The sequence below is a fragment of the Rhineura floridana genome, chromosome 8 (genome assembly GCF_030035675.1).
Source record: "Rhineura floridana isolate rRhiFlo1 chromosome 8, rRhiFlo1.hap2, whole genome shotgun sequence".
In the NCBI taxonomy this organism is placed as follows: domain Eukaryota; kingdom Metazoa; phylum Chordata; class Lepidosauria; order Squamata; family Rhineuridae; genus Rhineura; species Rhineura floridana.
The window spans coordinates 135,387,071-135,399,551 of NC_084487.1; the positions used below are offsets into that span (position 1 = coordinate 135,387,071).

At 43.1% G+C, this 12,481-nt stretch overlaps 1 protein-coding gene across 3 annotated transcripts in view; it reads right to left on the reverse strand.

The window, feature by feature from the left end:
- VWF (von Willebrand factor) overlaps positions 1-12,481 on the reverse strand; it is a 313,429-nt gene that overhangs the window by 119,642 nt on the left and 181,306 nt on the right. For all 3 annotated transcript variants that reach the window (XM_061582613.1, XM_061582612.1, XM_061582614.1), the window contains 3 exons: positions 4,021-5,354; positions 3,189-3,308; positions 230-373 (listed from right to left, as the gene is read on the reverse strand). In XM_061582613.1, the coding sequence (XP_061438597.1) occupies positions 230-373; positions 3,189-3,308; positions 4,021-5,354 (1,598 nt within the window). The remainder of the gene's footprint in view (positions 1-229; positions 374-3,188; positions 3,309-4,020; positions 5,355-12,481) is intronic.

Below are 12,481 nucleotides of genomic sequence, written 5' to 3' on the forward strand. Positions count from 1 at the left end.
ATTATATAATAATGTGTACATTAATCATAACTGTCTACAAAAATATGTTTATTAGGAGAAAATTGCATGAAATTTCACGAGGATTTTTTTTAAAAAAATCACAAATTGCTGCAGAAATGTGGAGAACTGAATTTAAGACTGGAAAAATGAGAAACTGAGAGGACCGAAATTGACATGTCTTTCCATCCATAGTCCCTGCACCCGCACTACAGTCTGATCAGCCACATACCTAGTTTGCTGGGGCCTTGCTCTCTTTGATCAATTGAGCTCACCATAGACAAAAGATTTGCTTTCTCTTGGAGTACGTTCCATGAAATTTCCAAAGTACTTGCTTTTCCATATTGAAGAACTGCCACCTGAGTTGTAGTTCGGCCTGGAAAAGAAACCACAAGGTTTATGAAAGGAAGAAGCATCAGAAGGTTAAAGTGATGGCACCTAAGCACATCTGACTTTTTCTGGATTGCACCTACAACAAAACATTTAAGTAGTTTCAATAGCCAGAAATGACAGAATCTTTTTGTAGACAGCACCCATCTCACAAAACTCTGCCATTCAGAAGAAAGTTCCTTTGGCAACTAGTGTATGTTGTACTGCTTATATTGGCTGAAGTTGCCAGCGCATCTACCTGCCAAAAAATTAATTATCAGAATTACAGACCTAGTCTGCACATGCAGAATGGGTGGAAATGTGGTGGTACAGTCCTAAGATAGTAGAATGCAGTATACCACTTAAGACTACAGGTAAAATGTAAATGTACTGCCCTCAAGTCGATTCCTACTTATGGCGACCCTATGGATAGGGTTTTCATGAGGCTGAGAGGCAGTGACTGGCCCAAGGTCACCCAGTGAGCTTCATGGCTATGTGGGGCTTCGAACCCTGGTCTCCCAGGTTGTAGTCCAACATCTTAACCACTACACCACACTGGCTCACAAGACTACAGGTAGGTTAAATATATTTGAATATTCCCAAGCCCTGTCTGAGAATTCCCTAGTTTACACTCCTGTACTTTATAGACATACATCTCATTTTACTTAAATGTATTAGTCTTCCCAGTCAATCAAATATTAGCTTACATTTTTTATCATTAAAGCAGAATAATATTAGCAACATCTAATGGAAATAGATCAAATACAAACAACTGCTGATTTAAAAACCATATCTGGATAGATATTGCATAGACATGTTATTAAAATCTAAACTGGTAATTGATTTAAACTGTAATTGAATCTAAACTGTTATGTGTCTGCAATAAAGTGGGATATTTCTCTTTGCTTTAGAAGATCTTGGATTCTAGCTCATAATAGCTCAGGAATTCTAAGCTGCTTATCTGGGAAGCAAGTACTTGCTGGCCTGCTACTAACTCTTTCTCTCTAGCCAAGTTAGAAGAAATAGTTTAAAGCTTTATTCTTTGTGCAGGAATACATACTGTGTCTAATTTGGTTGGGGGATTTGGGTGTCTGAGCAAACCCAACACCTGTTTGAGTCAGTCTACCAATGTCTATGCCAATCAGGCAATAATCAGTCCTAAGAACAACTTTTAAATTGGTGTAGTTTGCTGTGGTGGTTTACCATAAATTGAGGCACTTACACTAAATCAAACTTTTTACAATGGTAGGATCCAGTGGCTGTTTTTGTGCACATAGAAGGGCTTTTGATCCAGCTGAGGCATCTGCTACTGCAGCAGTTCTTAACCTTTTTATTTTTGTCACGAACCCCTTTGAGAATTTGATGAAAGCTATGGACTCCCATAAATCAATAAATAAAATTTATTGCATTGGAAATTGCTACGTCTTTTTTTTCTTTTTTTCTTTTTCTGCCCGGTTCATGGACCCCATGAAGCTAATCACACCACATGTTCCAAGGTTGATTTTTTTTGTTTTTCTTTTGTTTACTACTGACTTTGTTGTGCTATGGCACTGTGTTGAACTGATGTCACTTTTTCATTATTTAGCCACTTCCACGTACTTCCTGTTGATACCATTTGTGTGGAATCAGCACATGTTTAGCAATGTAATCAAACTCTGAACATTAAAACTGTAACAGTGGAAGTATGGTACTGTTGCCATGGTGTTATAACACAAATAACTTTTGCTTAAATGAAAACAGAAGGGGGAGAGAGAAAAATGCTCCACACCCACTCACTGTTGCTACTTGCCACTAGCTATGCTGGCTTTGCTTGTGTCAGAGGGTCAAGAGGAAACGTTGTGGGTGGCTGATCCTGTTATGATGTTGTTTTTCTCAAGGATGGGCATGGGCATGACAGCAGAGGGATATATATGCACACACAAAGAGGGGAGGGCTGGGTGTGTGGGGAGAGAGAAACTAGGGTGGTGTGTGTGTGTTAGTGGGGGCACAGAGGCAACCAAGCAATGGACACCAGATAAAGTAGGTCTTTTCTTTTCTCTCTTTCTGTTCTTCCTCTCTTCCCTACAGCGGCTGCATCTTTGCCTGGCTGTGGGGGAGGGAGGAGAAGAGACCGGGGTTTTTGCTACAGGCAAAGGACAGAGAAGAGCCACGATGCTGCTGCTGCTGCTGCTGCTACTGATGGCAACAGTGGCAGTTGCAATGACTGGGGAAAGAGCAGGGTGGCATAGTGGCATGGCATCATAGTGCAACCAACTTCTGTTGTCGTTTTTTCAACAGTGCAGACAGCGAGGACAGAAGCAATAGCCAGTCAAAGGAGTCAATGATGCAGGAATATTGAAGAGCATGTATGTTGCAGAAGGAACAGATGGTCTAGTATAAATCTACTTCAAATCCACACTGAAAGCGTAAAACACTTATTGGTGCATACCATTGCAATATCTCTTTCAAGGCACCCTAAGATTAATTTGTTTTATATATATATCAGGTAATCCCAGAATACCAACTGTGGTCCTTTAATGATTTTTGTTCCCCCATATCATACCCCATGACCAGGAGAAGCAGAATAAACTATATAAAATAAGAAAAGGCATGAAAATTTACTCAATTTGCATAATGTAGCAGAAGTCAGCTTTTCCTGTTGCATAACTTACATGTTCTTGGTTATAGATTTGTTATCATTTGTTGTTGTTTTTGAAAACACATTCTTGCTTAAGTCTATGACAAATCAAGATTCTTGACAGAAAGAATTTTTAGTCCCCTCATAAACACAATGAACATGGACTCCAAATTCTAAAATGACTGAGCAAATACGTGGTACTCACCAACGTTGGTGTGTTCAATAAATGCCGTCACAAAATGTTTCATTTCCTCAAAATGTGATTTGCTAACATTTGAGCTCCCATCCAGAAGAAATATTACATCCATTGGTTTGCTGCAGGTTCCTATGAATGAATTTTAAGCTTGTAATTCTTTTTTAAAATTTTATACTAAGCAACTGTTGATACAAAGCAACTGTATGTTTTCACAATAAACTTATAAAATTATTTAGGGAAACTGTAGAGCAATACTTGTAATAACTTTCTTATTCAAACTTTTAACCTGTAGAAAACCCTTTCCATGTCAGCTTATCTGGTAAAGAATCTCTGTTTACCTCCCACAGAAACACTCTATACTGCAGAACAGTTTGAACATGAACACTATTCTCAGATTTTGGGCCTTGCCACTGTCATTATCAATAAAAACCCCAACCAATTTCTCCTGTAGGTGAGCTTTCCAAGAGAGAAAGTCAACATTGCAGGCCTATTGTCTTTCAGAGACATTTTTTGCTATTACCCATCTTCTCACTGAACAAACTTCCCTGAAAAACTTCTGAGGAACTCCAAGATTTTCCAAGATTTGAAGAGCACTACACTAACGATACAAGCACTTTCCTTTGTCCTGCTATGCTGCCAGGTCAAACAGGTCAAAAACTGGTATGGCAGTACAACCCTGAATTCTGTGTGTCCACCCCAATATCATCTTATGTATTAGGAAGGATCCAATCCATTGCTTCCAAACTATATCAGTAAAAGTGTTAAATGTTAAGAGAGACAAACACAACAAATTTTAAAAATAGAAACCTTCCTCATCCCCATGTAAAAAGGCAGACATTACCTTCCCTTAAGCAACATGTTTTTAATACCAAGTCAGGTCCTTCTTGGACGAGTCTGTTATACCCTTCTAAGATTATTGGAGCATGTGGCTGGCTTAACTGTTTGAGTTCTTGGATGTTCACATTTGGAGTTATACCAACGGGAATTAGGTTGATATCAGTGGGCAGGCGAGTGATGGTATCTGTGGCAGGGTTTGCAGTCACCATGTAAACTAAGTGTGGTACATGCCCTCTTCTACTGCTTGTAGCTAACGTTTGTTCAGAGACAAAATTGAGAGCCTTTCCAGTGTTGGTGGCATTCCCTCCATGGAACTTGATCTCCCCCACCTTCTTAATCAGGTCTTCCTTTGACTGTCCTTCACTGAAGGAATATTCCATAGTGATTGTAAAAGAGTACTGTATGATGCTAACATGAATGGTCTCTTCTCCTATATCCATTTCTCTGATTGTGCGGGCTATAAACTCTTTGACCAAATTGAAGTTCTCTTCACCAACTTTGTCAGACCCTTCAAGTAAAAAAATAATATCAATGGTCTTGTGAACAGAAACTGAAAATTGTGTTCGGACTGCTTTCGTTAATGCCTCATCTAGTCCATGTACCACAGTGACACTTGGAAGAGTTGCAATAGGGGGCTGTGTTGTAAATAATATTGCACTTACTTCAGGCACAAGACCACAGAAGTAATTAATTATTTCATCCCTACGTTCCCTTAGCTCAAGCACACTGTTCATTATGAAAGCCTTATTCTCAAGTGACTGTCTTTCAATTAGTTCAATTTGGTCAATGCTGATATGAGGTCCAATCCCAACTGGTATTACGGTAATTTGCTTCTTTTTCAAAAGTGGGAAGATTGTTTGAATTCTCTTTGGATCCTTACTAGCTGTAAGTAACACAGCAATTCTGGCAGCATTTGTCCGTGGAGCCTTCCCAAACACGTGGAATACAACATATTTAAGTACTTCAGTTGCAGAGGCAACATCTCCACCAGTGTATTTTATATTTTGGACAATCCTCCTCATTTGAGATGGTTTTTTAATATCTTTGAGGCCAAGGTAAATGTGTGAGCCCGTGCGGTATTCTAGGATTGACAGGCGAATTCTTTTCTGGGAGATGTGGAGTTTTTCCATCATGCTAATTATAAAAGCTTTCAGCTGCTCAAAATCACTCTCAGAAAACTTATTGGAGCCATCAATTAAGAAGGCAAGGTCCATCATTTTGCTGCAAGAGTATTCACGTGTCACCTGATCTTCTGGAGCAATAGTTGTGGCCATTAGAATTTCACCAGTCACTTCTGAATCACATGTATGGCATGTCAAGTTTCGTCCTTCACAATGGCTAGAAAAAACATCAAAAAGCTAAACAATTAAACAACAACTTTAACAGCAGCATCTCCTCACAAAACTAATATTTTCAATTTGCCTAGTCACCTTGGCAAATGAGACTCTCCTCCAAGCAACCAGGCAGAGAAGACACTGTAAACTGGAAAAGTTGATTCCCTTTCCCCACTTTTGGTCTGTCATTGTGCCAGCAATTAATAACATACATGTGTGAAAGTGGATAGACTAGCTAAAATAATTCTGGGCTAGTAACTTTTTTGAACTTATTTTCAAGGCTGTGCCCAGAAGAAGCAGGGCTATTATGTGATCTGCTCTGTCTGGTTTCTAACAATTTCACTGTTTGGGGCAAAACTGGGTATTCTCTCCAGCAACTGTTTTCTTCTAAGGTTGCTCCCATATAAACTTTTTCTGATGTGATTTTCAACTGATACTCAGGTGTTAAGATGTGGGTCAGTGTCATTTACATACATGTACATAAAGATCTGTTCCAGGGAAAGTTACACATTTCACCAGTGCTTCTTTTTTGCCCCCAAATTCATATCTTGGCAGTGAAACGGATGTTTCATATTCCACCTTTGATATAGGCTTATTTATTTTTATTTATTTATTTATTACATTTATTAATCGCCTATGTGACTGGCCATCAGCCACTCTAGGCGATGTACAAAGCAAAAATAATACAGAAATGATACAGAATCTAAAAAACTAAACAATAAAATAATACCTAACCAGCATTAAGAATAACATAATCCATAATCCATAGGCTTAGTTCTCCTAGAGGTTTTAAAGTAAAAATATTTGACAGAGGATTGGAAATGAACTTCAGGGGCTCATAAAGCCCTCCTCAAAACAAGTGTCAAGCTTTATAAGTTCTGAATTCTCAATTCCTCCCTGGCTATCTCCACCACCCTCTCTTGTTCCTAAAAAAAGAGACATTTGGTCTTACTGTGAAATCGGTCTTCTCTGTGCATGTCAAAAGATGATATCAGGTGGGTAGCTAGCTCCACCTAGCGGTTGAAGGCAAAAGAGCACTGTTGAATTTTTGCAGGCACTTCCTGGTCTGCTCCTCTTCTTGCCTCAGTTCTTCATGGCAAGCCAAAAGACATGGAAAAAAGGATAGAAGGAACACACTAATAGAAGAAGACAGCAGTATTCATACACTCTCTGCTAAAGGCCTATTTGTGATTGTAATGGCAGCGCAGCCCTCCTAGGGAGTGTCCCTGATATCATCTTTTGACATGTGCAGAGATTTCACGGTAAGACCAAATGTCTCTTCTCCTGTGCATGTAAAAGATGATATCAGGTGGGACATACCAAAGCTGACCAGCACAGCCCTGTCTTGACCCACCGCAAACCTGAGGTAGCGCCTGTGGGGCGGAAAGATTGGAACGTGGAGGTAGGCTTCTTTTAGGTCGACCAAGGAGAGAAAGTCCCCCTTTCTCAGGGCCTCTTTGATTGAAAGTAAGATGTCCATGCAAAACCTGCTGTACTTTATGAATCCAATACAGCCCTGAATGATCCATCTTTTTTCATGACGGTGAAGAATAAAGAGTAGTTTCCCAAAAATCTCTCCCCTGCCGGGACATTTTCTATAGCTGCAATCTGTATCAGATGGGAAATCGCCTGTCGAACCCTTTCCCTCTTGTGTAGAGAAGCTGACAGGGGAGATGGAATGAATCTCGCTGGCAGGGTGGAGTTGAGCTCCAATCTTCGGACGTACTGGAGAGTGTGTAGTATCCATTGATCTGATGATGTGTCCTTCCACCAGTGCACAAAGTGTTGGAGATGGCCCCCCACTGTCGGGATGTTGGCATCAGAACTGATGTTTATTTCCCTGTGACTGGGAACCAAATCCCAAGTGGTTGGGGAAATGTTGTTGTGCCTTAGGTTGGTTGCGCTGTCTGTTCCAGAATGGAGCAGACGTCCTTCACTCTTCCAGATGTCCTGGAGCCAAGAAGTGACCGAGATGACAGGTAAGGGTGGAATGAATGCCGAACGTACCTTCTGTCCTCCCTTTTCCTGAAGGATGGCATTGACTTTCTCTTCTCCTTAGATTCCAAAACATTTGCTAGGGTGTCATCTCTGAATAACTTGCCTCCCACATATGGTTCTGAGGCGAGATTGGAGCGGGCCGTAGGGTCTGCCTCCCAATGTTACAGCCATAGGGTTCTTCTAGTGAAGACGCCTGCCACTAGGGATCTTGCTGCAAACTGCATAGCATCCATGGACGCATCTGCCATGAAGGTTACTGCCCGAGAGACCTTGAGTAAGGATTTGCGTACGCAGGCCATGTCCTACTGCGGTCCATCCAGCAGCTCCTCCAACCACAGAAGGGAAGTTCTAGCAAACACCAAGGAGGCTGCTGCTGCTCAGATCGAGAGTGCACTAGCCTTGTGGATCTTTCAGAGACCCTGGTCCATTTTACACTTAGTGGCATCTTTCAGATGGGCATCCGAGTCCTTAGGGTTCAAAGATGGATTCAGCAAATTTACAATGGGAGCGTCTATCAGTGGGACCTTCAGCTGGTCCATGATGTGTTGCTCTAGCATATAATATTTGTTGGCAATCGAGGCTGACTTCTTGAATTGCAATGGAATGTTGAAATCTGACTTGAGTACTTCGGGAAGCAAAGAAGGGAGCTTCAGGACTCCAGACTTGGGTTTCGGATCTCATACCACTGAAACCCTACAAGTCGAAGGAACAGGAGGATCCTCTGTAGAAGTTAGAGTCAGGGCTTCCATTGCCTTGCACAGGAGGGGGAGAAAGTGCGTTTCCTGGAAAATTCTAGTGATTGCAATCTCTTCAGATTCAGAATCCCCACTCCATTCTTCTTCGTCCAGGATCATTAAATCAGTGTCTGGGACAAGTAGTGTGTCTTCCAGAGGTTGAAGGTGTCTGCCCTGGGCCGTGGCATAAGGATCCAGAGATGTTCGGTTCTGTGGTAGATGCACAATGTCAGCTGAGCAGCCTGTAGGGGGCCCCTGCATCTCCTGTCTTCTAGGAGGTGCCTGAGTGGGCGAGGGAGCTGAAGGTTCCTGTGGCAGGGCCCACGTATGGGCTGATGATGCAGATAGATCTCTAGCCAGACCCATTAAGAGAGAGTCCCTGAGTTGTTCCTTTAACTGCTGAAGCAATTGAGCTGAAAGCTGTAACTGAATGGGCTGAGTTTGAGACCCAGAAAATTAGAACCTTTGCCCCCCCCGCCTCTTGTGAAGGGTTCAGGGGAGGAGCTGGTTGAAAAAATAGAGCCCTGCTGATCAGGGCCCTGCCTGTCTGTTCCGGTGGTTTTGCTGGAAACAGGTGCCCTGCCTTCCAGAGCCATCCTGCCCGCCATAGCCTATGCCTCAGCCACCTCGTGCCTGATGGTAGAGGGGCGGGCTATCACTGCCCCTGACTGTGCCACCAAAGGATGTGAAGGAACTGGACCCTGGCAGGGTAAAGTCTCAAATGCTGCATCTGTTGCTGGTGGGGGGGTGCGGTTTCATCCTCTTAGAAGGGTTTTCTGTTTTGCAGGTTGCTTTCCCCATGGGTGCAACACGCTGTGGGGCTTATGGGGGCAAAAGGACCTCAGAGGTTGTTCCTGAGAGACATGGGGAGGATGGAGAGCACCCTCACATTAGGCGAAAGTGCCACAGCCCTGCTTGACTTCTGGCTTGTCAGGGGAGGTCCAACGCCATCTCCATGCTGGGCGTCTGCCCACCTCAGCGCTAAGTTGGTGGCAGGGAGGGGGAGGCTAAGAGCTGTTGCGGATGCTGGTGGCTGCCCTTCACATGTCTCTTCAATGGATGCGTGGGAAGAGGCCGGCGGCAGGCAGAAGGCCTGCAAGTCTGCGGCGTGATCTAGGCAGAGCTGCCATTTACGGGGAGGCTGCCCTGATAGAGAAGTGGCTGCTGCTACTGCTCTGACGAGCTGGAGCAGGCTGCAAGGCTAGTGGGGGGGGGGCGATGCCAGGAAGGCCAAAAAACTGCTGGTGACTGGGGGGGGCATCCCTCGCTGAAAGCTCCGTGCTGTGGGCTCCAGGGAAAAAACAACAAACCTTTTTTAAAAAAACTGGGGAGACAACAGGGAATAACAAACAGTTAACAATGAAAAACAAGAATATAAAAAACCACACAACAATCAGAAAGAAGAATACAGGCCTGAAACCAAGGAGCAGAGGGGACCCAAACGGGCTTGGTGAAAGCAAAAGAGAACTAAGGCAAGAACACGAGCAGATCAGGAAGTGCCTGCAAAAATTCAACAGTGCTCTTCTGCCTTCAGCCGCTAGGTGGAGCTAGCTACCCACCTGATATCATCTTTTACATGCACAGGAGAAAAAAGAATCCTACACAGGCTCCCACCTCCTCAAACAAACTCCTACTTTTCTTGCATGAAGTGAGAAAAGGAGTCCAAGATGGGTGGGGGTTTCTAAAAAAGGAAATTCTGAAGCACAATGGCAAACAATTACAAAAAGGAAAAAAAGTGGAAGACAGTTTCACAAAAAGCTTAGACATTACCTGAAAACAAAAAGAGCACATACAGAAAGTGGAAGGAAGGCCAGGCTACAATGAAGAGTTACAAACAGGTAGCACAGAATTGCAGGGATGGCGTCAGGAAGGCTAAAGCTGAGAATGAGCTGATACCAGTGAGAGATACTAAAAGCAACAAAAAAGCTTTCTTCAGGTACATCCATAAGTAAAAGGCAGAGAAAAGAAGTGGTGGCACAGCTACTCAGTGAGGATGGCAAAATGATAACAGATGACAAAGAAAAGGCAGAAGTGCTGAATTCCTACTTTGGCTCAGTCTTCTCCCCAAAAAGGGCCTGTGACCTTCCTGGCAAATGTAAAGCTGAAAGGGCAAGATTGCAGCTTGAGATTGATAGAGAAATGGTCAAGGAATACCTTATCACTTTGAACAAGTTCAAATCGGCCCGATAAACTGCATCCCAGAGTATTGAAGGAACTGGCTGAACGAAGGTCCTCCTCCGGGTCCCGACCCATAGGGAGGCCCGGAGGGTAGTAACAAGATCTAGGGCCTTCTCAGTGGTGGCCCCCGACTTGTGGAATAGTCTCCCCGAGGAGGTACGCCTGGCGCCGACACTATTATCCTTTCGGCGCCAGGTTAAAACCTTTCTCTTCTCTGAGGCATTTTAATTTAAGTTATTTATGTAAATGCTGTAATTTCTATTTTAGATGGTGTATTTTTATATTTGTTATACTGACTTTGTAATTTTATTATTGTATATGTTGCTATGTTTGCCGCCCAGAGAGCTGGTTGCTAGTTGGGCGGGATATAAGCTGAATAAATAAATAAATAAATAAATAAAAAACTCTCAGAACTGCTGTCTATTTCTCTGCGAAATCGTGGAGGACTGGTGAAGTGCTGGATGACTGGGGGAGAGTTAATGTTGTCCCTATCTTCAAAAAGGGCAAAAAGGAGGAACCGGGGAACTACAGCCTAACATTAATCCCTGGAAAAATTCTCAAACAGATTATAAAGCAGTCAATCCGTAAACACTTTGAAAACAAGGCAGTGATTACTAGGAACCAACACAGATTTATGAAGAACAAATCCTGCCAAACTAACCTTATCTCATTTTTTGATCGGGTAACCTCCCTTGTAGGCTGTGGGAATGCTGTGGACATAATATATCCCAACTTCAGCAAAGCTTTTGACAAAGTGCCCCATGATATTCTGATTAGCCAGCTAGCTAAATGTGGGCTGGATGGAATAGCTATCAGGTGGATCCACAGTTGGCTCCAGAATCGTACTCAAAGAGTGCTTATCAATGGTTCCTTCTCAAACTGTGTGGAAGTAACGAGTGGGGTACCACAGGGCTCAGTCCTGGGCCCAGTGCTCTTCAACATTTTTATTAACTACTTGGATGAGGAGGTACAGAGCATGCTTATCAAATTTGCAGATGATACAAAATTTCAGGGGGAACAGCTAATACCATGGAAGACAGAAAGAAAATTCAAAGGGACCTTGATAGGCTGGAGCATTGGGCTGAAAACAACAGAATGAAATTCAACAGGGAAAATGCAAAGTTCTACACTTAGGAAAAAGAAACCAAATGTACAGTTATAAGATGGGGAATACTTGGCACAGCTATACGACATGTGAGAAGGATCTTGGAATTGTCGTTGATCACAAGCTGAACATGAGTCAACAGTGTGATGTGGCTGCAAAAAAGGCAAATGCTATATTAGGCTGCATTAACAGAAGTATAGTTTCCAAATCGCGTGAAGTATTCCCCTCTATTCAGCACTGGTTAGGCCTCATCTTGAATACTGTGTCCAGTTCTGGTCTCCGCACTTCAAGAAGGATGCAGACAAACTGGAACAGGTTCAGAGGAGGGCAACAAGGATGATCAGGGGACTGGAAACAAAGCCCTATGAAGAGAGACTGAAAGAACTTGGCAAGTTTAGCCTGGAGAAGAGAAGACTGAGGGGAGATATGATAGCACTCTTCAAGTACATGAACGGTTGTCACACAGAGGAGGGCTGGGATCTCTTCTCGGTCGTCCCAAAGTGCAGGACATGGAATAATGGGCTCAAGTTGCAGGAAGCCAGATTTCAACTGAACATCAGGAAAAACGTTCTGTTAGAGCCATACAACAATGGAACCAATTACCTAGAGAGGTAGTGGGCTGTCCGACACTGGAGGCCTTCAAGAGGCAGCTGGACAGCCATTTGTCGGGAATGCTTTAATTTGGATTCCTGCATTGAGCAGGGGGTTGGACTTGATGGCCTTATAGGCACCTTCCAACTCTACAATTCTATGATTCCCTAATCTGCTGCAGTGGCTGGGTTGGATAGCCAGCATAAGAACAGATAGAATGGGAGCCTTACATGTATGGCTGAAAAGTAAGCAATCCTAATACTGAAATGTCAGTCAGATGGTTTTTCTGCCCAGAGACACATGGGAGAGACCATAGCTATACGTTTGGATTAGAACTGGCTGAGCGATGCAGAGAGCTGATTGGCCAGTTAGAAGGAGACTGGGAAAAACATTTACAGAGCTTCTCTGAGTTCAAATGAAAATATAATATGTGTATGGGACAGGAAACAGTGTGTGGCTTTGAGATCTTGAAGGGGAATTTTTCAAAATTGATATTCTGATTGGGAGGGCTTTAGTAGACATGCC